The sequence below is a fragment of the Antechinus flavipes genome, chromosome 4 (assembly GCF_016432865.1).
Source record: "Antechinus flavipes isolate AdamAnt ecotype Samford, QLD, Australia chromosome 4, AdamAnt_v2, whole genome shotgun sequence".
Taxonomy (NCBI): domain Eukaryota; kingdom Metazoa; phylum Chordata; class Mammalia; order Dasyuromorphia; family Dasyuridae; genus Antechinus; species Antechinus flavipes.
In genome coordinates, this window is record NC_067401.1 from 136012662 (window position 1) to 136040592 (window position 27931).

Sequence of the window (27931 nt, forward strand, 5' to 3'; positions counted from 1 at the left end):
GAGCCGGCAGCTGATGTGAGTCCCAGGCTGGGGCCGGGGTTGGTGGGGTGGGATGGGGAAGGGGGCGGTGCTGATGGCAGCGGCGCCTGGGGTCCTATGCCGGAAGCCCTGGCGGGGGGTCGCGGGGGACGGGCTGGGGGCGTTGGCATGCACTTCGTTAGGTTCGGCGGGAGGGCAAGGGTCCCAGTGCCCGGGCCGCTGCATCGGCCCTCCATCCCCATCCTCCCTACTTCTCAGGCCCCGCAGCCTCCGGCGCCCCTTCTTTTAACCCCACGAGCTCTAGGGGCATGAGAGGTGTTGGGGCAGGGGATCGACCAGGCTGGAGAAGAGGGGGTTGCGTGGTCTCAGCCCCCGAGAGGGGAGGGGCGACAATTCCTTTCCGCCGAGCTAAAGGGGTTTAAAGGGCGGCTCTTAAAGGGGCCGCGGGAGGGACCAGGGCCAGCTAAGCCACAGACCCCTTCCCTTTTCCATACCCCGACTACCTCTCCCTCCTTCACCTCCCACCCCGCCCCGCCCCTCCTCCGGCTAGGCCCCAGGGAAGGATGCGGGAGTGAACCTTTGGTCGCCAGCAGTCCGGCGGGTAGGCCTGCCAGTCTAGCAGTTAGCAGGGACCCCCATCGTGGGGCGAGCCAAGGCCGGCCGAGAAAGCCGGCTTGGAGAGGCTAGGGCTGCGCACATGGGCCTTGGCCTCTTCCCCTCGGGGGGTCAGTGTCGTGGGGTGGGCCGGGAGTGTGAGGAGCAGCACTGGGGGTGGAAGGGTTAAAGGTGGGGCTAGACACACAAACACACCCACCCCTTAGACATACATACACACTATCACGCACGTTTCCCTGACACTTAAGCCGGGTCTCCTAGCCCGTAGGGATTGGGGTCCTGGGGTGCTAACCTTTGCTGCCTAGCTTTGGAAGCAAACACCCTCTTCCTTCCTTCCCACAATCCTCATACTGCCAACACACACAGAGCTTTGGCTCAGGGACGCGCACACACACAACCACACACACTCACACACCCCTCTGACATTCCCGTACGTGCTTTACGTGCCACAAACCCACCCAGCCCTCACAGAACAATACACACATTCTATCACTCTCATCTCAGTCCCTTTTCATCAGCACCCCAAGCCGAGCTCTCTCATTGAGGTACCAGCTCTATGACACCCACACTCATTCAGAGACACACAATGCCTCCCCCCTACACACACTCAAAGTCACACAGATAGCCACATTCATAAACAGGTCCCCAGAAAACTCTTCCTCCCCCTCTCTCTGTCTGTCGCTCTCTGTCTCTCTCTCTGTCTCCTCTCTCTTGTCTCTCTCTTTCTCCCTTCTCTATCTCTCTGTCTCTCCTCTCTCTGTCTCCTTCCCTTCTCTCTCTCTCTCTCCTCTCTCTCTCTCTCTCTCTCTCTTTCTCCCTTCTCTGTCTCTCTCTCTGTCTCTGTCTCTCTCTGTCTCCTCTCTCTTGTCTCTCTCTTTCTCCCTTCTCTGTCTCTCTCTCTCTCCCTTTGTCTCTATCTCTCTTTCTCTCCCTTCTGTCTCTCTGTCTCTCTCCTCTCTCTCTGTCTCCCTCCCTTCTCTCTCTCTCCTCTCTCTTTCTTTCTCCCTTCTCTGTTTCTGTCTCTCTCTCTCCCCCCCTCCCCCCATGCACATGAACACATACTATAACCTCTTTAAAGAGTATCACAACCCGCTCCTCATGTCCCCATGTCATCCGTTTTCTTTTGTGGAGAAGTAAATCAGCAATTAGTACTCCATCACATCTAAGCCAGGCCATCATCACTAATACTGAACTTTCCCTTCTGACCCTGAAATCCTTCCTAAACCCTGAGGATCAGTCTGTCACCCTTCGTACTGAAGGAAGGGCTAATCCCATACCTGCCTGACAAGGAATGCCTCCCCCCTCCCCCCCCCCCCCCACCTTACAATAGATTTCCTTCATCCTGCACTGAAGCTCCTCCCCTCCCCCATCCCTAACATATATTCTCATCCTTGAATTCTAGCCCTCCCTTCCCTGATACTCAGCCTTGAATCCCCCCTCACTGAAAGTGGGCGCCCTCGTCCCTGACAAGTGAGCCTCCTCTGTCTCACTCATCATTAGCACAGGGCCTCTCCTTGCAGACATTGAGCCCTCTGTCCTTAAGCCCAAATCCCCCGTCGGTGACCCTGAGCCTTCACCATGCCTGACGATGAATCCCCGAGCCCAGACCTCATCTCTCTTCCTTCCTCTCTCTGGGCCCCAGACACTGGCAGAACATGAGCGCTGACTCTCTGCACTTCCAGGGAGGGCTTGGAAAGAGTAGCGGGGGAAAGGGAGGGCATTTCCTTTTCCTGAATTCTGGAATCCTTTGGGAGGAAATGGGGTGGAGGGACAGGCTGGAGAGGATATGATGCTGGGAGTTTAAGAGCACTGATACCCTTGGAGGCCTTTGTTGATCCTTTGGGGAAGAGGCTTAGGGACAGGACGAACTTGGGAGCAGGAGCATGGCTGCCAGGTATTTGAAACTTGTGGGGGAACTGTGAGAGGGGAATTGGGTCAGGTGAGATGGGGGCTCCAGGATCCTGAGTGTTGGCATAATTGATTTCTGGTAGGATTCTGAGGGCTGGTATTCCCCAACCCCTTCCTGCTGTAGCCTCAGTTTCCTGGTCCCTTAATGGGAAGGGATCTTCTCAGGGTCTGAGATCCCTGGTGACTACGGAAAATGGTTTTAGTAGCCCTGGGGGTAGGGATAGGAGCGTTATATGTAATAAGCAGGATTGTTTTAGCTTCCATGGAGTTATGGGTTTGGACAGAATGACTACCACCCCCACTACCACCCACCAGGGGCTACTGGAAAAGGAGGAATGAGGTCTTTAGGATTTGGGTTCTTAGACCTGAGGCTATCTACCGCTTAGCTAGACTTTATCTAGAGTTTACTTCCCCTCTGCCTGGGGTCCCTCTCATTACGGAACTGGGAAGTCCCCTGTCCTCATGTCCCAAAAGGCTTTGGAGATACAAGGAATGTGGATGAGCCATGTGGTAGAGACACACCCACCCACATTCCCAGTTGGGCTGGGGCGGGGGTTGGTATTGGGCGCCCTTGGCAGACCTTGGCTCCCCCTTCCCCCCCAACCCCCCCAGGTGGCTCCACCAGGGCCCCTGCCCCTCACCTGAGTGCCATGGAATCCATGTTTGAGGACGACATCAGCATCTTGACCCAGGAGGCGCTGGGGTCCGGCGAGGTGTGGCTGGATGGGCCGGGGGGCCCTGTGCTGGGCAGTGACATGTGTTCTGCCTCCCACTTCGCACTCATCACAGCCTACGGGGACATCAAGGAGCGGCTGGGGGGGCTGGAGCGGGAGAATGCCACCCTACGGCGCCGACTCAAGGTGTATGAGATCAAGGTCAGGGGCCATCCAGGCCTCCCTCCATCCCCACTGTTTCAGGGAGGGATCTTGTTAAGGGCCCTGGTAGCGGAATCAGGTTATTGGTCCCATTGGTTTTCAGGGGTCTCCCAGGAGGGCTCTGCTATTGTGTTTGATTCCTGGGAGAGTGTGGAGAGATCAGCAGATCACCTGATCCTCCAGAAAGGTTATCAAGGGAAGGATCTGTCTCTTAGGGACACTCAGTGGGAGGTTTTGGCTAGAGAGTGCAAAGATCTGGTTCACAGATCCCCTCACTGGGGATCCCTCTTGGTGGGTTCTGCTAGTGATAGAGTTGGGAAATCTGTCAGGAAGCTCAAGCCAGGACCGTCCTGAGAGACATCTGAGAATGGCGTTCAGTGAAGGGTGCATGCCAGAGGCATGAGAGGGACTTGGGAGCAGGTTAATTAGGAATCTGGAGAAGGGGTCTGCTGGGACATTCTGGCGGAAGGAGAGGTGACCCTCAGGGATGGTACCGGCGGGTCAAAGGGCTGGATGGGTCCCCTTTGAGAACTCTGTTTTCTGCCTCCTGCAGTACCCAGTGATTGGTGACTTTGGAGATGAGCACAACTTCTCTTTGTATGAAATTAAGGAGGGCTCCCTGCTGGAGGTGGAAAAGTCCAGTCTACAGCAGCGACTCAATCAGTTCCAGCATGAGGTGAGCCCCTGTCCCCAGAGGACTGCCCTCCGGGGGTTCTCTGCTCTCTGTCCCAGGGGGGTTTCAGGTGGGATTGGACTCACTCCTCCCCAGTGCCTTGAGTCAGCTGCACTGGCCCCTGCCCCTTTCTTGCTGAGGAGGATGGCAGGGATGACGAGAAACCCTTAACCAGTGCGGTGGTCTCCGAATAAGGGCCCTTCGCTTTAACTAGGACTGAGCAAATAGGCCCCCCCATCCTAAATCCCACAATGTTTTTACTAAAGGTGAAACTATCCAGAGGTATAGCAATGTTTGGGATATACTATAACTAACTGTGTGAAACTAGTGCAATCCCTGAGCCTCAGTTTCCTCACCAGGACAAAGAGAGATGATACTATTTCCTGAGGAAAAAAATGTTATAAATCTTAAGAAATTGAAAACAATGCAAACGCTGTTTCTGTCTGCTGCTGACCCTGCTGTTCCCTCTCCCACCCTCCCTCCCCTTCCCGGTTCCGGAACAGCTCCAGAAGAGCAAGGAGCAGGAAGAACAACTGGGAGAGATGATCCAGGCTTACGAGAAGCTGTGCGTAGAGAAGAGCGACCTGGAAAACGAACTGGGGGAGATGGTGAGGCCGGGGGCGGGGCGGCCGGGCCCGGGCTGGGTGGGCGTTCCTGGGCTGGGCTGCCCGCTGGGCAGTCTGTGCCTCAGTGGGAGTGGGGAAGGAGGGGCGGGGCGCATGCCCGGGAGGCTGGCGCTTGGCTGCTCGCAGAACGGTTCAGGACTGGGGGCTGGGAGGGAGGGGGCTCACATGCCCCCGATCCCTGCCAGGGAGGCCCGGGGGAGGGGGAGGGGGCTCCGGTGCAGACCTGAACTCCCCCCACTCGCCCGCGTCCTGTCTCCCTCCAGCGGGCTTTGGTGGAGACCCACCTGAGGCAGATCTGTGGCCTGCAGCAGCAGCTTCGGCAGCATCAGGGAGGCGGGGACAGCAGCTTCCCCAGCCTGAGCCCTCCAGCAGCCCCTCCCCACACTGACCCTGACCTTGACCTCCACTACCTGGCACTACGAGGAGGGCCTGGCCTTGGCCATGGTGAGATCCCCCTGAGGGCTCGCTTCTCCTCCTTCCCGACCCCCCGGGAACCGTACCCCTTTCACCCACTCCTGCCCCCCGGAGTCTCCCCAGCTCTCTCCACGGGCCCCAAGCGTGTGGTGTCTAGGACGGCCGGCAGAGGGCACTGCCCGCCTAGGCTCAGTGCTGTCTGTTCCTTGGGCCGGGGAGCGGAAGGTGAGGCTCTGCTGGAGAACTAGAACACTCTGGGATAGAGGAGGACCTTGGAGAGGGCGCGGAGCAAACTGGACAGAGGCGGCCCGGCCCGGCCCCGCCCCGCCCCCTCCCCAGCGCCCCCCCGCGGGCGGCCGGGCTGTAGACGCAGCCCGAGGGAGACTCTCCGAGTGTCAGGTCCCAGAGGCTGGGGCAGGGGAGGAGGGGCGGGAGGCGGGCAGCCCCGGGCTTGGCCAGCACCGACCTTGAACCCGCCGCCCCTTCCTCTGTCTGCTCTCTTTCTGGACTCCTGCCTGCCTCCCCAAGTGCTAGAGCCTGCTCTGGGCTGGCCCAGCCCACCCAGTGTTGGGGAGCTGGAGAGGAGGCGGCTGGAAGAGGCTTTGGAAGCAGCTAGAGGGGAGGCGAGGGGGGCCCAGCTCCGGGAAGAGCAGCTCCAGGCCGAGTGTGAGCGGCTGCAGGGAGAGCTGAAGCAGCTCCAGGAGAGCAGGGCTCAGGTATGCCTCCCGGCGCCTCATCTGACCCTGCACCTGTCTCCTCTTTTCCAGCTCCTTGGGGTCCAGCTTGGGGGGGCGGGGGCAAGATGAGGCGCAGGGGAGGGCAAGACCGGGAGGGCCCTTTGGAAGCCACCTGGGAGCACCCAGGGAGAGCTGCCCTTCCCCCACATCAGCCATGCCCTTTTGCAGAGGAAGTCTGGTAGGCAGCGGGGTGGGGGGACCCAGAGATGAGATCCCATGTGGAATTCCGGCTTGAAGTCTCGCTTTTAAAAATTTAATTTATATTCCAATGAATAAAAAAATCCATCTTCTCTTTCCCCCACCTTCCCTACCCCATCTCATCCCATTGAAAAAGAAAGAAAAACAAAATAATCATGCATACTCAGGCAAAACAAATGTCCCCACTGGCCACGTCCCGCCATTCTGTCTGATGTGCACACTCGGCCTCTCCCTCAGGAGACGCGCAGCCCGGTTCCCAGGAGCCCTCTGGAACTGTATTTAGTCATTGCTTCCACCAGAGGATCTTGTCTTTCGGAGTTGCTCGCTTTTGCAACGTAAACTTTTCTCCCACTCAGTGCTTTTTAACCTCTTCTCTCTCTTAGGATTTGGCTTCCAACCAATCGGAGCGAGACATGGCTTGGGTGAAGAGGGTTGGAGATGACCAGTAAGTTCCAGGCTTCCTGGCCTTCCCATCCTTTCTTTCACTCCAGTCCGGGCACTCACCAGAACCCTCAGCTTTGATTTCATCATAATGATGATGCTGGGGATGGGGCAGGGACTGGCCCTGTGATTTTCTTGTGTAGAGAATTTCCATGAGGAGTTTTCATCACCAAGGGTGATGACAATTGCTTTTCAGTGTCTCAGAGAATTGCTTGGGAAAAGGAGGTCCAGGATTAAGTGAATTGTCCAGGGTGACACAGCTAATATGTATTAGAGGCAGAGCATCCTGACTCTCAAGTCAATCTATGCAACAACTTCTTCTTTTCTTCTTCTTCTCCTCCTCCTCCTCCTTTTTCTCTCCTTTTCTTTCTCTTCCTTTTCTTCCTTCTCCTTCCTCCTTCATTCTTCCATCTCTTCCTCCTCTTTCTCCTCCTCCTCCTCTTCCTTGTCCCTCCTTCTTTCTCCTTCATCATCACTGTTTTTTGTAGTTATTCAATCATGTCTAATTCTTCATGACCATGTCTCCCCAAAAGTATGTCTCAATATGCACATTGAACCCACTACCTCTCTCTCAGGAGATGGGCAGCATGTTTCACCACGAGTCCTCTGGAATTGTATTTAGTCATTGCATTGATCAGAGGAGTCTTAAATCTTTTAAAGTTGTTTCTTGTTCTTCATGGGTTTTGATGAAGAGGCTAGAGTGGTTTGCCATTTCCTTCTCCAGATCATTCTACAGATGAGGAAACTGAGGCAGACAATGGTTAAGTGTCTAGCGTCACACAGCTAGTTAAGTTTCTCAGGTCAGGTCCCTCCAACTCCAGGAATGGCACTCTATCCGTTGCGCCACCACCGACTATATCCCATTTTAATACAGTCAAACAAATCCACATAGTCCCATTAATTCCAACAACTACATATTAGATGTTGGTACTTTTATCTCTATTTTACAACTGAGGAAGCTGAGGTCAGAAGTGGAATTCATACCCAAGTTTCTCTTGAGTCCTTAAGTCCCATGTTTTTTTCCAGTGCCCACTGTGCCTTTCCACGCAGGGTTTAACTCTTCTCCGGCTCTCATGGAACTTTTGTCTCAGTGCCCAGCAGTTAAGGGGGAGCAGTTTGGGTTTCCTGAAGTGGCTTTTTCTCCTCCTGTGGTTTTTCTATGATGGGGTGGGAAGGAGGTGAGAGCTGGGGGTGGAGTTCGGGCTTGGGGAAGTTCCCTTAATTTTCTTTTCATGCCCAACCCCCTGCTCTTCTGAGAGTAGGATTAGACTGTGTTTCCTTGGTGGGATTCAGTTGCTTTGCTGCTGCCAATGAGCTGTGTGCCGCTGGGTAAGTCTTCTGGCCCTTCATTTCTCATACAAACCAGGATGAGTTAGCCTAAGCCCTTCTTCCTTCCCTGCTAAACAGAGAGGAGATGAGGTCAGGCAGGAGTCATCATTTGTAGCATTCTCTTTTCTCTGCTTCTGGATGGGGATGGGGAAGGGGTCTGTAAAAAGGGGAGGCAGAGAAAAAGGCAGAAGCTTCCCTTGAGTCACACAGTATTGTAGGGGTAGGATTCCAATCCCTGAAGGATACATTAAGAATCAGACCAAGACTGAAGCTAAGATAGGAGCAGGAGGGGTTTGATATTATAATAGTATCAAGGTCCGTTGGGGAGGACGTGTGTTTATAGCATGAGAACTGTCTTCCCCATGGACTGTGAACAACGACCATGTGTTTTTTCCAGTCTTGCCTTTTGAAAAGCTCGGAGTTATTCATGTTCAAACTTGCTTCAAATCCTGTACTCTTATATGAGGTCGCAGCAAAGACTTCCTTCTTTTGGGTAGGAGAATTGGAGGCCCAAAGAGAATCAGGAACTTGGCTCACATCACACAACGTGCCAAGGCCTTGGGCATCAGAGTTCTCTGGGAGAGATGATCCAGGCTTATGAGAAGCTGTGCATAGAGAATAGACCTTGGACCATTTCCTCTTTTAGGGCCTCAGTTTCCTCATCTGTAGAATGAAGGAGTTAGACTAGGTGACTTCTAAAGCTTTTTCCAGCTCAATGTTTTGCTCTAAGAACCCTTGTCTGCTCTGTCTATTGGAGTCTATATGCCTTGGGGATAAAGGAGCAAGATGGTTCTAGATAGAGTGAGCACGAGATGCTTTAGCTGTGAAGAGCTTCTTCCTTCTCCTCCATCCTTCTGCTTTCTGAAGTCACCTCTAGCAGAATGGGAATTCTCCTCTTTGTCTAGTGCTGAGGGCACTAGGAGAATCTGAGGATCTTGGGAGCCAATCTTGGTTCTGTCACTGAGATGCTGGATGAATTCTGGTCTATTTACCTGGTCTTCTTCGAGCCCACCTTGAGGAATGAGACCAGAAATCAATAAGTATATAAAGATGTAAGCCCTTAGAGCAGGTCAGTTAGAGGGAAGGGTGTAATTTGTAGCAGCTACTATATGAAAGTATCTGTGAGAGATGAAAATTCACTCTTTAATTGTATAGGCAGAGGTCAGATCCAGGAAGATTTTTAAAGAAGAAATCCTTTTCAAAAATATCATTTTGGAAAAGAATTTTTGAAAGAATTGTAATATATGTCTTTTATATTATATATATATATATGTATATATATATATATATATATATATATACACACACACACACACATACATATGTATGTGTGTATACTTTTAATATTGTAAGTATATGAAGCAAAGTTAATTTGGCATTTCTCACTCTAGATGTGTATGTATATGTACATGGGTGAAGATACTAAGAATTAGAAGACCTGATTTCTTGGTCTAACCAATTTAGCTAACAATTAACTTAACTAATCACACTAATTATTATGTGACCTTGGACCATTTACTCTTTTAGGGCTTCAGTTTCCTCATCTGTAGAATGGAGGGGTTAGACTAGATGGCCTCTGATCCCTCTCTTGCTTTGGCCCTCTACTTCTATATTCTAAGGTCCCTTACATACCTATTGGGCAGGATGATGGAACCCTTTTCAAATAGAGGGTAAAGGGATCAGTACTCAGAAACAGTTTTAGAAGATACCTCCCTTTCACACTCCACTCCACCATGACTTCCAGTTTCTATCCAAGCAATGTGGCTTGGTGTTTTATTTTTAAATATTTTTTTCAGTTCTGACATTCTGTGTCATGCTATAGTATATATTCTAAGGTCCCTTTAACTGTGACATTATGTGGTCCCAACTCCCTTCCATAATTTTTTTTTATTAATAGTTTTTCATTTACAAGTTATATGCATGGGTAATTTTTTATTATTGACAATTGCAAAACCTTTTGTTCCAATTTTTCCCCTTTCCCCTCCTCCCCCAGATGGCAGGTTGACTAATACATGTTAAATATGTTAAAGTATAAGTTAAATACAATATAAGTATACATGTCCAAACAGTTATTTTGCTGTAGAAAAAGAATTGGACTTTAAAATAGCGTACAATTAGCTTGTGAAGGAAATCAAAAATGCAGGACAAAGATAGAGGACTTGGAAATTCTACATAGTGGTTCATAGTCATCTCCCAGAGTTCTTTCGCTGGGTGTAGCTGGTTCAATTCATTACTGCTCTATTGGAACTGATTTGGTTCATCTCATTGTTGAAGAGGGCCACGTCCATCAGAATTGATCATCATATAGTATTGTTGTTGAAGTATATAATGATCTCCTGGTCCTGCTCATTTCACTCAGCATCAGTTCATGTAAGTCTCTCCAGGCCTTTCTGAAATTGTCCTGCTGGTCATTTCTTACAGAGCAATAATATTCCATAATATTCATATGCCACAATTTATTCAGCCATTCTCCAATTGATGGGCATCCACTCAGTTTCCAGTTTCTGGCCACTAGAAAGATTCCCATAATTTTTGATACAAGATTTTTGATATCTTATAATCTTCTAAGTTAATACAATATGCTAAGAAGTCAAAAAAATAATTATGTTTTGTTTCTGGAAAGCACTTACAAACGTGTATGTGGTTTATCTAGGAACCAGAGTGAGGGCCCTGAGGAGCTTAGCTCCTACCCTGTCTTTTTCTATGAGAAACAAAGAAGTTTATCTGATTAGCTAATTGTTCTTCTAAGAAGAGAGGAGGAGCTTGAGGTTGTATAGAACTTGAAGGAACTGACAGAAAAGGAGAAAGAAGAAGAGGAGGAAAAGGAGGAAGGGAAAGAAAGGGAGGAGAGAGAGCGGAGAGAAGAAGGAGGGAGAGAGGAGGAGGAAGGGGAGAAAAGGAAGGAGGGGAGGGAGAAAAAAAGACAAGGATAAGGAGGGAGAGAAGGGATAAGAAGAGGAGGGTGGAGGAGGAAAAGAAGAGAAGAAAGAAGAGGAGAAGGAGAAATGGAAAGGGGGGAAGAGGGAGATGAGGAGGAAGAAGAGGAAAAGGAAGAAAGGAGAAAGAGGAAGAAGAGGCTATAAGTATGGCTACTGAACTGTCTATGCCAACGGCGGGGATGCTGCCAAGTAAGGATGAACACTAGGATTGCCAACACTAGGATGGCTGATCTTGTATTGTACAAAGCTGGTTTCTGGGAAGGACAACAGATAAGATTGGATTGTTTTTGTGGGCAGGCCGAGTGTGGTGAAGAGGAAAGAACCCCCCAATCAAAGTTAGAAAACCTGAGTTTGAATCCTAGCCCCTTTACTTACTATCAATGTAATCTTGCAAGTTATTTTTCCTCTCTGGGCCTTGGAAGTTGGATAAAATTATTTCTAAATTCTCTTCCAGCTCAAAATTCTATGAAATGAATTAAGCAAAGTATTAAGTGGGGAGAGAGAAGGGGAAAGAAGATGCTTACTTGCAGTCCTTCCGATATCTTACAAACTTATGCCCATTTCCTTTTCCTTTCCATTTTGCTGACTATAGTAATGACTGGGACTGTAGTTGGGCCCTGGGCCATTTAAGCCTTGTTCTCCAGTCATTATCGTCAGAGTTTGCACATTAATGAGCCAGCAGCACTGATGGGTCCATTGCAGGGCTTATTTTAGCTAAAAGAACCCAGTATATGGAATTAATGATTGAGATTCTAGTTGCCAACCCCTGGCCTGGTTGGCCCCTAAGGAAAAGCATCATGCATTGTGAATGATATCATTATAACCACAAGGCCAAGAGTCCAGTGGCCTTGTGCAGGGCAGCTAGCTGGGGTAGTGGATAAAGCACTGGCCCTGAAATCAAGAGAACTTGTTTTCAAATTTGACCTCAGACAGTTACTAGCTGTGTGAGCCTGGACAAGTCACTTAACCCATTGCCTCAAAAAAAAGGGGAAAAAAAAAGAGTGCTTGGTTTTGTGGTTAACTTCCAGAGTTATCTTGGACAAATTACTTGCTCTCTGAACCTCAGTTGTCTCATGTGGAAGAAGAGGAGAATTATGATAGAGGAAGACTCAACTCCTTATCTCCTCTCCAAGAGGATTGCACTCTCCTCTGGGCTGGTATCCTATTGCTGTCATTGACTTTTTTGTATCTAACTACCATTCTGCTTTGTTGGGCTCAGTGGAGACAAACTCCTGAATCCTGAAGACCATTCATTGTTCAAGCCTCTTTCTCCCTCCTGAACTCTAACCAACCTCTGTCCATCCCTCACAAGCCAGTTTTCCACTTTCCACTCCCTCTCTGCACCTCCATCTCCCCAGTTTGTCACAGTGGAGACAGAACTATGCCCGAGCTAACCCTACACAGGCATGTATTTGATTTCTCAGCTCTCTGGGCCCTGAAAGGTGTGGGCAGCCTAAGGATGACAAGAATTATTTAACCCTGAGAGGAAATCTTATTGACAGTTCACTCCCCCAAGTAGTTTTCTAATAAACCCAACGCCTGGGGCAGTAGATGGAGCAGCTGCCCTGATCTCAGACACTTAACATGTCCTAGCTGTGGGACCCTGGGCAAGTCACTTAACTCCAATTGCCTCACCAAAAAAAAAAAAAAAAATTAATAAACTCAGCTTTTGTAAACTCAGCTCCTTTTGGCAACTTCCCTCTTCCCTGTGTCCTCTTCTCTCCTTATTACCTTATCCCTTCTCATCACTTAGGAGCTTATGACTCAGGCCCAGGTCTGATCCAGAGTCCTTTCTCTCCCTCCTCACCCTTTTCCTCCCTTCTTCAAGCACATTTAATATACCAGTCTAGAACATAGTCTTAGAGATGGAAGGTACTTCTAGGCCATCAAATTTAGCCTTCCAGTAGATGCAGGAATATCTTCTACATTCTCTACCAGCCTCATTCAAATATGCCTAGAGGAATTTATATTGACATCTTTTCTTCTTATGTCACCTTCATTTACAAATAAATCCCTCCCCTCCCCATTGAGGCGTCCCTTAGAACAAAGAAAAAGCAAAGGTAGGGAAACTATCCCACAGCCATGATCCTCTACCTCTACTAAGAGGTAAAAAGAGTACCTTTTATCAGCTCTTCTCCTGCAACTAACTCAGTCATTAGAATTGCACAGAAATTCTGTTGGGTTTTTGATTTGTTCCATTTATGTCACTGTAATCACTGAATATATTATTATTCTGGTTCTACTTGCATCATTCCACATTGTTTTCTATACTGTTCTATACTCTTCTGAATTCTTCATATTCCTTGTTTTTATAATGTCATATTTGTTTATCATTTCCCTGATGAATGAGCATCTACTTTGTTTCCAGTTCTTTGCTACTCAAAAAAGTTTATTTCACACAACAGACTTTTAAACATAGAAAACTGGCTATTGAACCCCTTAGATTCTCTCATTTCTAAGTTAGACATAAGTTCTGCTGGAGCTAAGTTCATATCCAATCATAGTGTTTTCTAGCTGTATGACCTTGAACAAACCATTTAATCTCTGTTTCAGTTTCCTCATCTGTAAAATGGGAATGATAGGACTTACTTCCCAGGGTTGTTACAATAAAATGAGATAATATTTGTTTAGTGTTTAGCACATTACCTGGCACAAAATAGGTATTTAATAAATGCTTGTCCCTACTCTTCCATCCTGACCAGCTTCATCTGTTATCAATATCCCTTCTAAATGTGACACACATAATTGAACAGAGCCCACTTGATGGGTCCTCATCAAATGAGATATTTGTACAGTGCCTGGTATACCGTGGAAGATTAATCGATGCTTGTTCCCTTACTTTCTCCCTCTGACCAGGGTAGTGGACAATAGAAAGTTAAGACCCTGTCTCAGGACTCTCTGCTTCTACTAATGAAGCCTGTGGAGGAATTTATCTTTTTTTACATAGCAAAAAATCCTACATAGCAGGATCTGGATTATAAAGCTGGTGTTATTTAAGCTATAGATAATCTCTCGCATGATTTTTTTTTTTTTTTAAATTTAGGAGATATTAGTCTTTGAGAGCAAGAAGACCCTGGGAGGTTGAATAGGTCTTTCAGTGTTACTCAGCACATCTGAGATTAGAAGCCCCAGATGTCTTCCAATTTGATACTTCAGGAGACAGAACCATAAAGCAGAGTCCAAAGTTGTAGACCAAGGAAAGGGGATTAAATAGGAGTGAAGATTTCCTCTGATGTTTCCTTTTCTCCCTGAAGAACAAGGTTAGACATCTCCAGGGATGAGGTAGGACAGGCCTCAGGCTTAGGGATAGAGGCTGATGTGAAGTGACTACTTTTGTCCTCTCCCTGTAGCTGGAGTTCAGGGTTTTGATTTCTGCCCCCCCTTTTTGCTCACTCCTTGGCTTAAAGCTTCATCCCCTCCCTCTTTACCCACAAGTCTCTGCATTCACTGCGGTTGTTTATCAGAGGAGAGGTGTGAAGTCCATAAGAGAAGATGGAAACTCTGTCTCAGATAATGGCCAAGGGACAGTGTAGCATCAAATAAGGACTGAACTCAGACACCCTTCATTTCCTCCGTGTCCTACTCCCTAACTCCCTTACAACTCCTGTTTGGGATCCAAAGTCCTTTCCGTCATTCCTCCTTCCAGTGCCATCACTATATTCAGAGTAGGGGATATTGGGGTGTTGGAGGTGGCGGCTTATGGTTTGAGTTTCAGTGAATTGGGGAGTTTTAGAACCTTAGTCATTATAATTTTTCCCCTACTTCTAAATGAAGGGAAAGATGTCACACAGTGCTATCTCCCCAGATGGAAAACTCCCTGAGGGATCCCCTCATGCTTGACACCAAATGACTGAGCAATTGATTTTTAATAGCAGTTGATTCGTGAAGATTTAATAGCCAGCTGTGCTTAAAATATGTCTCTACCCCTTGTTCCTTAGAGTCTCTTCTGATTCTTTCTCCCTCCCTCTACCTAGGTGCCCTGTGTCCAAGGTCCAGGCTAGAAAAAATAGCACTTGAGCTCTTAGAAGTGGGCTTTGGGGGGGTCTTTGGGGGTTTCTCAGATCCTGAAAGGTCCTTTATGCAATTTTCTAGTTTGGCTATATCTGATAAGGTTTTCTGGAGGAGAGGAAGAAGAAAGGGAAAAGCTGCTCCTTAGCCTGAGATTCTGGGAACCATCTGCTGGAGTTGGAGGGGGAAGGACGTGGGAGGTGGGGAAGGTGTAGGGGGGAAGCACCCTGGAGGAAGTGGTAGATCATTTGGTTGCTGTGCTTCAACTTCCTCCTCCTCCTCCTCCTCCTCCTCCTGGCCCTATAACCTCAAAGTCCGCTCCACAGCCTTGGTGGCCCAGCCGCCTCCCCTGGGGTTAGGGGTAGGAAGGGCAAGGATGGGTGTGGCTGAACCATCGGTGGAAAGTTTGGTCTGTTGCTTCTCTATACCCCGAGTGGGGGTGACCCAAGGACAATTATGGTGAGGGGCTAGTTGTAGAGCTGGGGATCAAGTCACTCACTTCACTTCAATTCTGGAACTTGATTCTAACCCTAAGATTGAACCCAACTCTTACCTTACTCTTGATCTTGACCCTGACCCTAATTCTAAACCTTATCCTATTCTTGACTCTAATCCATGTTTTGACCTTGGCAGTTTGGATTAATTTGCCCAAAATTACACAGCTAGTAAGTGTCTTAGGTGGGATTTGATTCCAGGGCACTGTGCCCCCTGGCTGCCCCTGCTGATACAAATTCTTTCTTTTTTTTTTTTTTTTTGTGGTTATTTTTTTTTATTAAAGCTTTTTATTTTTCAAAACATATACATAGATAATTCTTCAACATTAGCCCTTGCAAAACTTTAGTTCCCCCTCCTTCTACCTTTTATGGCAAGTAGTCCAATAGATGTTAAACATGATAGAAATAGATGTTAAATCTGAGGTAGCTAGGTGGCGCAGTAGGTAGAGCACCAGTCCTGAAGTCAGGAGGACCTGAGTTCAAATTTGACCTTGACCTCAGACACTTAATACTTCCTAGCTGTATGACTCTAGGCAAGTCACTTATCCCCAATTGCCTCAGAATAAAAGAAAAACAAATATATATTAAATCCAAAATATGCATACATATTTGTACAATTATCTTGCCGTACAAGAAAAATCAAATCAAAACAGAAACAAAATGAGAAGCAAAATAAAATGCAAGCAAACAACAGAAAGAATGAAAATGCTATGTTGTGATCCACACTCGGTTCCCACAGTCCTCTCTCTGGATGTAGATAGCTCTGTTCTTCACTAAACCATTGGAACTGATCTGAATCATCTCATTGGTGAAGAAAGTCACGTCCATCAGAATTGAGCTGATACAAATTCTTGACCCTGATCTTACTCCTGACATTATCCCTACTTCTAGACCTGGTTCTAATTCTAACCTTTATCCTGAGTTGGACTGACCCAACTCTAACCCTAACAACAGCTGAAATACATAGCACATGCTCCTGTGTAGATGCTAGGTGTTCAGTGGCGCATCCTGGTGTGGTAGAAGGGCACTAGAACCTGTTAAGAGATCTGGCTTTTTTAGTCCATCGTTGTCACTTGATAATTGTTTGAATCTGAGCGAGGCATGGCCCCTTCCTTCAACCTCACTTTCCTTCTCTGTATAGAGAATATTAGAGTGCAGAATGTTTCATTTTAAAGCAGAGAAAACTGAATCTATTGGGAGTCTCTGAAATTCCTTCCAGCTTTACAGATCACAGTCTTCTGGAAGTAATTTACACATAGTTATCAATGGCAGAGACCCCACTGGATAGATCTCCTGCTTCCCATTTCAGTGTATTCTCCCTTGTCTATGTCCCAACAGGGAGCTGGACCAGATCACCTCTGGATGTCCTGTCCATTGCTAAAACCCACAATTTTATGATTTGATGAAATATTAATTGAATCAATGAATAAATGGATAAATTTGTTTATTCATTCAATGGCTTGGATACCTGTATTTGGAGCTCCTTAGCAATGCTGTCTTTTGGCCTCTGGATCTTTAGGAAGTGTTGGTTCAACAAATTGAATCTGTAGGAATCATGACCTTGAATACTTTTTCTATTCAAACTAACCAGAGTAGACTTTGAGATAGTCCCATCTTTATGGACCTCCACAAACCCATCTATTTTGCACTTTCTTTTTCTGTCATATGTGTAAGAACATATGTTAAGAATATAAAAGTCCTCTTAAGTCTTTCTACCCTGGGTTTCTTCTCCATCCATCCATCCATCCATCCATCCAGGACAGTTTGTAGGCATTGTTATTACCCTTTCTTAGGAGAGTCTTGGTCTTAGAGTAAGAGGGATCTGTGTTTGAGTAATAGCTCTGATACTTAGCTGTATGTGTGTAATCTTTCACTTGTAAAATGGGAATAATGATTTGCCTGTCATAGCAAATGCTTCGTAATTCTTGAGATGCTCTATAAGTGCTGGCTATTATTATTATTAAAAGCAGTGAGGTGATGAAGTAGATGAAGTACTGTTTCTGAAGTTAGAAGGACCTGAATTTCAAATTTGGCTTCACATATGTCCTCAGCTGTGACCCTGGACAAATCACTTAACACTATTTGCCTCAGTTTCCTCATATGTAAAATGAGTTGGAGAAGAAAATGGCAGACCATATTCTAGTATCTTTGCTGAGAAAACCCCAGAGTTGGACATAACTAAAATGACCTCACAACAATATTTATCATTTTCATCATCAGGCCAAACAAAATCAGGTGGAAGCAATGTGAATTTGGAGTCAGAGGTCCTTGGGTTTAAACCTGACTCTGTCACTGATTAGCTGTGTAACAATCTATTTTATCATTATCAATTTAATTATCCATAAAATCAGGGGGCTATTGTAGATGTCTTCTAAGGTCCCTCCCAGTTCTAAATCCTTAATCCTGGGATCTTCCATTTCTGTTCCTTTCCCAATTTAATTTAATAAACACTTATTAAGTATGTAATACATACAAAGCTCTAAAGATAACATAGAGAAAAATGGCCATCTCTGTACTCAAGGAGCTTATATTTCAAGAAGAGTCATATGTATCCACATGTAGCTATGGTTCTGGAGAAAATGTGATGAAAACAAAAGAGGATTAAACAGAACATAGAAAGAAATTTAACGAGATCGATAACTTTGATGAGGGGGAAAGAAAAACCCCACTCAGGTTTAGGCCAGAACCTCAGGAAATGGTGTGTGTTTTGTATACATCTTTCTGTGTGTTTGTGAGTTTTAGTTTTGTTTTTTGTTTTTTTTTTCCACTGAATTTGCAGTGTTTCCAACATGAGTCATGTTGCTTCTAGGTTTCTCCCACTGGGCACAATGTAGCCTGGCATCTCAACCTGATTTTGTGGGCATTTGGGCACAATCCTAGGGGGTGGAGAGGAAGGAGATAGAGGATATTCAGAAGCCTCTGCTTTGGGGGAGGTAGTCTTGAGCATAAAAAAGGTTTGTATTTGGAGGAATAGGGGGTGTTCGTAGGAGAACTTCCTAAGAAAGCAACAGGACCTGTTTGGGGAAGGCCTATGGGAACCAACACTGCAGACAGAGAACAATCTTAGTTCCCGCTGGCCCGGCCTGTTCAGGAATAACTGGTAGCCTCTAGAGGAGAGCTGTCTCTTCCCTACCTTCCCTCCTTAAAGCTTCTCTTTCTCAATCCATTTTTCACTCCCTGTTTCATCCCAACCAGGTATTCTGGGCTCATCTTTTCCTTTCTCCCTCCCCCCTCCTTTTATCTGACCAAGAAGAGGTGACAGCTCTCAGCCTCACTCTTAGATTGCGTTGTGACTGTCAGGATCTAGGGTGATGATGGCGGAAGCAGTGTTAGGAGGGAATAGAGAGGAAGGGAGAGGTGACAGGAACCTGGAAATCTAGACTGTCAGGTGAAGAAACAGAGGTACATTGGGAGATTGCCAAGACCCTGGAGTGGGAGCTGGGTGTGAAGGCACCGACCTGTATCTGTCACCTGAAATCTAAGCAGACAGGACAGAGGTGGAGAGGACCATAGAGTATATAGCTGTAGAAGGGACATAATATAATCCAATCCATTTAATTTGCAGAAGAGGAAACTGAGGCTCATCACTTCATTGAGAACAGGGGCTTTTACCTTTCTTTGTATCCCAGTGCTTAGTACAATGCTTGACACAGAGTAGGTATTTAATAATTGTTTATCAACTTGACTAAATGACAAGCAATGAAGTTGTGAATTGTCTGAGCTTACAAAAAGAGTTAGAATTGGGTGTGAGGGTCCTGACTTTCAGGAGTCCAGGGCATTTTTAAAAAATTACATCTCAGTTGTATCTTTGGCTGGTGGATGAATTAATCAATCAACACCTTGGACAGAGTGTCCCCTGTGGGGTAGAGCTATGCTGAATTCTGGGGCAAGGAGGAGTAATGGTCCCTTCTTTAGGGAGGTTCCAGTCTGACTTGGGAGGTACTCAGGATTTCAGAATGCTTAAATATGCTGAGCATGGTGTGAGGTTACTCGGGGGAGGAGGCATGGCCTGGAGGGTGCAGAGGCAAAGAGGGAGCACTCTCCTGCCTGCTATGCCTCTTACCCTAGATTTCTTCATCTGTACCCACTCTCCATTCTAGAAGGGATCATAAGGATGAGAATTGGAAGAGACTCTTGAGTTCATCTAATTTATTGCCTTCATTTTCCCCCCTTCAATTTTTATCTTTAACATTATTGTTTTAATTTGGAGCTTCAAATTCTCTCTCTTCATTTCCCCTTTCTCCACCCATTGAGAAAAGCAAGCAATAGGATATCAATTATATGTGTGAAGGCAAAACATACATCTCCTTAATTTTTAACTATTAAGAGAAAGGAGAAATTGAGTGATTTGACCAAAGTCACAGTGGTAATAGGTAGTGGAGACAGAAAGAAGCCCAGTCTTCTTTAAAATATTTTATTTACTGTTTTGGACCAGGACACATTTGGGTGGACTCTTTCTGGCAAAAGAATTCTCTAGGGGTAAGCGGGTTTCCTTTGGAGGCTTAGTGCCCTAGTTTTCCCTTCACTAGCAGGAAAATGAATGAGTTAAAAATAATGTTGCTGTTCAAGGGGGTTTTGTCCCTAACCACCCTTAGGCTCCTCCACCAACCCAGTCTGATGTTCAAACAAGTGAGCCGCTCAGTCATTCTTTCTCTCCGGTAGCCCAGCTTTTCCTGCTCTCTGAAGCCCTAACCTCATCCACTTCCCCTCCACTGTCCCAGCACTCCCCGCCAATTGTTTATTGAAAACAGTTCAGAGGGTTCTTTGAGTTTGTAAATCACTTTAGATCTTCGATCTCATTTTGTTCTCATAATAATCTAGTGAAATAGATATCTTTATTATCAGATCCATTTTACAGATGAGGAAACTGAGATTCAGGAAATGCAGTATCACACAGTAAACAAGTACCAACCCAAGTCTTCTTAAGTCCAGTGGTTTATACACTATGTGCCTCCCCCTCCCCAACTTGAGATAATAGGTTTGGTTTGTTTTCTCCTCTAGGACTTATTCACAAAGCAAAGCAAATTCACAAAAAGGACACCACAGTGAAGGCATTAGAAGTGAATATAGATGGTTCTGTTCAGCAACTGGATGGATGGTACCCAAGCTCTTTATTCTTATGTAGCAATGGTTCCCCTGGCTGAATTTGTAGCCATTCAGAGGCTATGTTCTATAGTGGAAACCACACTTATCATAGGATCATAGATAGAGAAGCCTTTGAGTAGTTGAAGAAACTGAGTCACCAAGAATTTAAATGACATGCATAAGGCTATCCATTGCAGTAAGGGTCGGAGGCAGGATTTGCCCTATTCATTGAAAATTTGCATTCAAGTCTTGGCTCAGATATTTTAAAATTATCTATTGATTCTGGTTCAGAGATAATATGGTGCAGTGGATAGAAGAGTCAACTTAGAATGAGAGAGACTTGGATTCAATTTTTTTCTCAGATAGTTATGGGCTGCATGACTAGGAATGTCATTTAATCAGTGACACCTGATGTTATAAAAGAGACAGATTCTTGATATAATAATGTGATCCTAAATCATTTTAATCTGAGTCTCAGTTTTTCCATCTGTAAAATGGAAAAAATATTTGCACAACTTGAGGACAGTGATACATAAATCTTGAAAAAAAGAGACGTAGAAATGTGAGCTATTTGTTAATGTAAATGTAAGTTATTAAATTATTCTCTTGACCTCTAGAATATTTTGACCCTGAGAATGCCTCTTGTCTATGCCAGAATTTATAAAACCTCACAGCCTTATTTGGTTTTCTCTTTCTCCCAATTCCTCCTTTTGCTCCTCCCCATCTGCTTTCCCAGTCTTCCCTTAAACGCTAAACTGTTTATATCCTGGGTAAAAAAGTTCAGACCCTCAGGTTCTAAAAAGACTTCACTGCCCTCAGCTGGCCTCTCTCCCAATAATTTTTGTAATTTCTCTGTGGAGATGGGATGTGGCATTGGGAAAGAGGGGAGTGTCTTTTTATTTTTATTTTCAATTAGGAATTAAAAAAATTATCTATTCTCCCATCTCCATTAAATAAGTTAAATTAAAAAAAGAAAGCCCTATATAGTCTGGGAGGAAAAAAACTCGCATATTACCTATCTTGGAAAATCATCTCTGCCTTATAAGTTTGTCACTTCACTGGTAGGAGGTAAGTTTTGTGTTTCATCTTCACTATATTGGACTTATATATTGGTCAGAATTCTAAAGTCTTTCAAATTTGCTTTTCTCTATAATGTTATTGTCGTGGTATAAAACTGTTTTCATTGAACAATTGTTCACTTTGTTCTCCATCAGTTCATAAAGATGCTTCCAGTTTCCTCTGAAGCTTCTTTATGGTGCAGTAACATTCCATTCATTTACATGCCATGTAAGGATATACCAGTAGTTGCCAGTTTTTGGCTACTACAAGAAAAAAAAAACAGCTATAAATATCTTTGTACATATAGATCCATTTCCTCTTTCTATGACTTCTCTGAGGTATAGCTGGTTCAAAGTGTATATATACAAGTTTGGTAGCATTCTGGGCAGAGTTCCAAATTGCTTTGCAGAAAGGCTAAGTAACCAGCAGTAAACTGGTGTCAGTTTTTCTACAGCCCCTCTAGCATTTATAATTTTCTTCTTTTGTTAATTATGCTATTCTGATAGGTATGAAATAGAACTTCAAATTTGCTTTTATTATTTCTCTCTTAATTATTAGTGATTTAGAGCCATTTTTTCACATGATTGTAGATAGCTTGGATTACTTCCTTTGAAAATTGTTCTTTGACCATTTATATATTCAAGATCCCCATCATTTTTCTAAGTTCCATTCGTGACTCTTAGGCTTATTATTATTATTATTATATTATATATTATAGTTATTATACTATATGTCATTTCCCATCTCTGAGCTTCAGTTTTCTCATTGGTCAAAGAAGGGAGTTGGACTAAGTGGTCTCTTATGATCCCTTCTAGCCAAGGTGTGATTGCAAATTTTTTCAAGTGGGGTAGACACACGTGGAGCCCTAGGAGTAAGTGGGGAATCTAATAGAGGAACTGTTTTGGGATAGAGGAAAGTCCAATTAAGATTGCGGAGTAGTGTCTTTTTTGAATCCAGCTTTCTTCCTTCCGCTTGTTGCCCCTCAGGGGCGCTGTGGCCAATCGGAGAGTAATAGTTATAAGAGCGATCTCTAGCCCACTATGGGGAAGATGCCCCTGTGTATCCCCATGATGATGCCTGAACCAGATCCTCGTCTGCCCCTTCCTAATTAGAGCTCCAAACCCTAGTCATCCTCTGATCATAAGATATATGCAAGGCTTTGTCCGGACTCCATGCCTCATTTCTGCACGTTCCATAGGGTTAACTTGGCTCTGGCCTACACAGAACTGACCGAGGAACTGGGCCGGCTCCGGGAGCTCAGTTCCCTTCAGGGGAGGATTCTGCGGACGTTGCTGCAGGAACAAGCCCAGAGGAGCGGTGAGCGAGCCCTGGCTGAGGAGGAGGTGGGAAGGGGCAGGACTAGAGCCTGTGCTAGATTCTGCGGGGTCACCGCAGCCATTCAGAACCTTGTCCCTACCTTAACGGCTTTCCTTGCATGCTGGGGTCTTTCCATTCCCCTGGGGTGGGAAGGCCCGACTTTCCCCTCACACTCCCCTTCCATCCTGTTTTCCTTTTCAGGCCAAAGACACTCCCCTCTCTCCCAGCGCCACACCCCATCTCCACAGTGCCCTTCGCCATCCCCGCCAGCTCGGGCCCCCCAGCCCGGGCCCCAGTGTCAGTCCCCAGTCCCCCAGCGCCGCTCCCCTGTCCCACCGTGCCATTCCCCCCAGCAGCGCCGCTCCCCCGCCTCGCCGTCCTGTCCATCCCCCGCTCACCAGCGCCGCTCCCCTGTGCCTCTGCCGCCCCCCCCACCATGCCAGTCCCCTGCCCCCCAGCGCCGCTCTCCTGTGCACCCCCCCTGCCCGGCTCCCCCGCCTCGGCCCCCACCAGGGGAGAGGACTCTGGTGGAGTTGGCCTACGCCAAGCCCCCCAGTCACCACGTGAAAGCCGGCTTCCAGGGGCGCCGTAGTTACTCGGAGGTGGCGGATGGGGCGGGATACGCGGGAGCGTGGCTGCAGGCCGAGGCCTCGACGCTGCCCAAGCCCCGACCCTACGGCGGGGAGCTCTACAGCCCCAGCCGGCCTCTCAGCCCCCGGAGCACCTTTGAAGGCATCCGGCTTCGGTTTGAGAAGCAGTCTTCAGAAGAGGAAGAGTGGGCTGTGCCCAGCCCCCCCAGCCCAGAGTCAGGCACTATCCGCTGTGCTTCTTTCTGCGCCGGCTTCCCCATCCCCGAGACGCCCACTGCTGCCTACACCCACGCGGAACATGCCCAGTCCTGGCCGTCCATCAACGTGAGTGAGGGCGGGGGAGGCCGTGGCGGGGTTGGGGCGGGGGGAGGATGGGCGGTTACAGAGTGCCCACTCCCCTTTGGACAAACAGACCTGAGAGTCCCACACCTTTCGGGGAGTGAGCCACCCAAATACCCAATGCCAGGCTTCTTTTTTCCTTTACTTTTTTTTTTGTTGTTGTTGTTGAGGCAATCGGGGTTAAGTGACTTGCCCAGGGTCACACAGCTAGGACGTGTTAAATGTCTGAGACCAAATTTGAACTCAGGTCCTCCTGACTTCAGGGCTGATAGTCTATCCACTGAGCCACCTAGCTGCCTCAGTTCCTGAATCCCAAGGACTTTATAGTGTACTGGGGTGAGGAACAGTACATAGCACAATAGAGACAATAACAGCAAAGGAAAACTCCAGCCCCAGGGAGGATTGGTGGCAGGGCAGCCTTGATGGAGGAAGTGGCCCCCGAGTTGGGCCTTGAAAGAAGGCAGGAAACAAGCATTTGTTAAGTGCCTACTATGTGTTCAGAGTGTCTCGTTTTGTCTTCATGATAATTCTGGGAGGTGGGTGCTGTTATCAGCCTCCTTTTACAACTGAGAAAATGAAAGCAAACAGGTTAAGGGTCTTGCACCGGATCACATAGCTAGGAAGTATCACAGGTAGGATTTGAATTCAGCTTGAATTTTCTGACTCCAGACCCAGCAACTGTCCACTGTGCCAGCTCAGTTAAGTGCCTCTGTGTGTGTGTGTGTGTGTGTGTGTGTGTGTGTGTGTGTGTGTGTGTGTGTGTAAAAACCCAGAGATAGCCTAGGAGCTCCATGTCTCGGTGATTGGGAGGGTGTTTCTAGACTGAATGATGCTGTCAGTGAAAATAAGAGAGTAAGGAAGTGAGAAGAAAAGATTAACGAATTAGTCCATAAACATTTATTAAGCACCTAAACTATGCCTCTGTGTTTAATCGTTGGGAATACAAAGAAAGGCAAAAGACAATCCTTGCACTTATGGAATTTACAATCTGGAGGGAGAGAGACAACATACAAACAACTATATACAAACAAGATATATAATAAAATATGTAATTATACAATTATTATGTTTTATATATAATATGTGCAATTATATAATAATTATTTAACATATGGTATAGTATAATGTATAATAGATTGAAAATAATTAACAAGAGGGAAATCAGAAAAGGCTTCCGGTGAAAAATGAGATTTTAGCTGCGATGTGAAGTTCAGTTTTGGACTGGCTGAGTTTAAATTCTTGTCCTGGAAAAGATGTCTAGCCAGGGACATATCAAAATTGAATATCAGGAGAGAGATTGGGATTGGGATTAATTGATTTATATCATCTACATAGAGATGATTGAAGTCATGGAGAGTATGTAGAAAGAAAGAAAACTGATGTTAGGGCTGTCAGAGATACTATACTTATGGGGCAGGTGTAGGAGAATATGGAAAGCACTTGCAGGAATCAGGGGTCAGGAAACTGAGAGCAAAGACTAGAGAGTAAAAGGCAAAAATGAATACTTCTTGCCCTCAAGGAGCTTACATTCTACAGGAGATATATGGTGCCTCAGTCAAGAAAACAATAGAAGCTGAGGGAGGAAAGAGTAGCTAGAAGGAAGGAGTTAACAGTGTAGAAAATGACAGTTAAAACAAGAAGGATAGACTGAGAGGAGGACATCGAAGAGTCAACTGGCCAGGCTGGAATTTGAGGAGGAATAGAAAACTGATCCCCATGCTCTTTGTAATGCAAGTCGATCAAAAGGCATTTATTAGAATACCTACTGTGTTCTAGGTACTGGGGATACAAAACAGAAAAAATATAAGTTTATATTTCATATAAATTTATTTTTGTTCATCAATGTTTAATATTTATTAAAATCTTTATTATTTATATAAATATATTTATTTATAATATTGTATATTTATCTATATATCCTGAAGTTTATATTTTAGCATATTAATATGTAAATTAAGAGTTGAGGTGGGACCCAGGAGTAAGGAATAGGGAGAAAGTGGGCGAAAGTATGATGTTGGGGTGGTACAAAGAGAGTCCTCAGGAATGACCCCCCTTCTTTCTCCCTCTCCCTGCAGTTGCTAATGGAGACTGTGGGTTCAGACATCCGAAGCTGCCCTCTCTGTCAGCTGGGATTTCCCGTTGGGTACCCGGATGATGCACTCATCAAACACATTGACTCACACCTGGAGAACAGCAAGATATAGGGCACACTCACTCTTCCCTCGTTGACCATTCATTCTCTCCCACCTCTTCAGACCACCATTTCCCCTACTTTGAATGCTGCATGATTCTCGCAGGGTCCGTCCTCCCTTACCTCTGCTACTCTGGCCAAGTGTGCTGTCTCTTTACTGTGCTGCCGGTCACCATATAGCTTTGGCTCATCCCAGGTGGAGCTGCCAAGAACTACTCCCTGCCCCTTCCACCCCTTCTCTGGCTCCTTTCCAGGGAAGTGGGGAACTGGGATGGAACGGGTCAGGGCTGTCCATCTCCCTGTGAGTCTTTTTGTCCTTCCTGTTTTCAAATTGTGTTGGATGCAGTAAAATCTCCAGTGTTGTTGGGCTAGTGGGGGGGGAAGGGAAGGGGATTTGTGAACTCCGGAAGGCCCCAGCCCACCCTGGAGATGTGTCTGTGATGTGTCGTAGCTCTGCCACATTTCATCCCATTTTGGTCCTCTATGCCCCACTCTTATTCCAGGTCCTCAGCCCTGCCAGGCATTGATGTCAGATGCCAACTCTTCCCTATGCACTGAGTCTCCTGGAGTGGGGTTCCCAGGGGAGAAAATACCAGATATAGCCACCCCTCATCCCTCTCCTCCTGTATACGTTTGTCCTCCATCCATCCCAGGGCTACCTCTCCCTATACTATCCCTAGAAAGGTCTTCTCTCTCTCCCTTCTCCCCCACTCCCAACTGCCCCCCAGCAGGGACTGGATGATTAACTGCCTTCCTGGACCTGAGCAGAATAGCAGAATATTGTGTGTGTGTGTGTGTGTGTGTGTGTGTGTGTGTGTATGTATGTGAGAGAAAGAGAGAGACACAGAGAGAGAGAGAAAGAGAGACAGACAGACAGACAGACACACAGACACAGACACAGACACAGAGAGAGACTGAGTAGTGATGGGGTTGCATTAGGAAGGTACTCTGGATGTTCCAGCTTAGGTTGGCAGGGTCTTCCCCTTCCCCCCAAACGGGTACCATTTGTTTCAACTTGCTGGATCCAGAGGCTCAAATGTCTGCCTGATTGAGTTCCTGGAACTTTCACCTCACATAGTGGTGGGGCAGCTCCTCCTCTCCTTTTGCCCAGATCCCATTACCACAAGTGCCCTGGGAACCCAGAAAGGGCTGGTGCCAGGTCAGGCATGGACATTGGCATTGCTTCCTGGGTGTCAGACCGGATTCCTGTAAAGTGGGTGGGTTGGTAGGCAGCCCAAACTGTTCCCCCATGCCCAGGTGGGAGTGGGCAAGGGTGGGCACCTGGACCCAGCCCAACCCTGAGAATTATTGGCCAAGGGCAGGCTGCTGAGATCTGCTTCAAAAAAGAGCTAATTCCCTTTACTGCTCTCCCTCCCCACCTCCCACCCACAACTCCCTCTGTAAAATCTACCTCAGAGTTGATAAATCCCAGAAGGATGGGTTTGAGGGGACGGGCTAAGGGGGAGGGAAGACCCCCAGGGCCAAGAAGGGGAACTCCCCACAGCGAGAGCCCGGACCCCCAGTGATTAAACCAACTTCCCCTCTCCCCCCACAACCACCACTTGGTGGTCAGAGGAGGAAGAGTGCTGCTTTCAATGCATGTACAGTTCTGATCCAACTCTTCCAGAATCTCCCTGATCATCACAGCCCTCCCTTACCTCTGGTTTCCTAACCCTCCGCCTCTATTCTGGGGGTGCTGGGTATGGATGCAAGAGGGAGATGGGCTGCAAGAACTCCAGAGACACACGGACCTGGCTGTATCATCTGGACCTGAAAGTTCCCCTGGAGGAGGGGAAGAGGCACAAAAGAGGAGGGAGAGGGGGGCCCTGTGCTCTGTGAACAAAATAAAAAGTCCAAATAAAAGTCACCTGTCCCATGTGCATGATCCTGCTCCTTCCCCTTTGGGAGAAATATTGCTGTGGTTACATACCCCCTCCTCTTTGCTTTGTCCTCCTCTCCAACATAACTCAAAGCAATACCTGAAAGAGGTAGGCAAACTATTCTTGTGGATGGAGAGTATCATAGATAACAAGGAGAGTATCTCCAGATTTTGTGGTTTCCAAAATGTATCCACTCGACCTTAAAGGGAACACACGAATAGAAAGGGAAGAGCA

The 27931-nt window shown here is 46.7% G+C and overlaps 1 protein-coding gene across 2 annotated transcripts; it reads left to right on the plus strand.

Annotated features, from left to right (window-relative positions):
* Positions 1-27695, plus strand: TBKBP1 (TBK1 binding protein 1). Of its 2 annotated transcripts, none has more exons than XM_051994685.1 (10): positions 1-15; positions 3115-3377; positions 3931-4053; positions 4554-4658; positions 4940-5120; positions 5619-5806; positions 6409-6470; positions 22579-22697; positions 22899-23611; positions 25702-27695. In XM_051994685.1, exons 2-10 carry the CDS (start codon positions 3153-3155, stop codon positions 25828-25830), a joined length of 1845 nt encoding a protein of 614 aa, XP_051850645.1. In that variant the 5' UTR covers positions 1-15; positions 3115-3152; the 3' UTR covers positions 25831-27695. The 2 variants fall into 2 exon arrangements, with proteins under 2 accessions (XP_051850645.1, XP_051850644.1); XM_051994684.1 differs by lacking the exon at positions 1-15 and adding an exon at positions 1526-2488.
* Positions 27696-27931: the final 236 nt, after the last annotated feature.

Coding starts and splice junctions, on each gene's coding strand:
- TBKBP1 (XM_051994685.1), top strand. CDS start 3,153: ATGGAATCCATGTTTGAGGACGACATCAGCATCTTGACCCAGGAGGCG. Junction 4,054..4,553: donor TCAATCAGTTCCAGCATGAG/GTGAGCCCCTGT, acceptor GTTCCGGAACAG/CTCCAGAAGAGCAAGGAGCA. Junction 22,698..22,898: donor GGAACAAGCCCAGAGGAGCG/GTGAGCGAGCCC, acceptor TTTCCTTTTCAG/GCCAAAGACACTCCCCTCTC.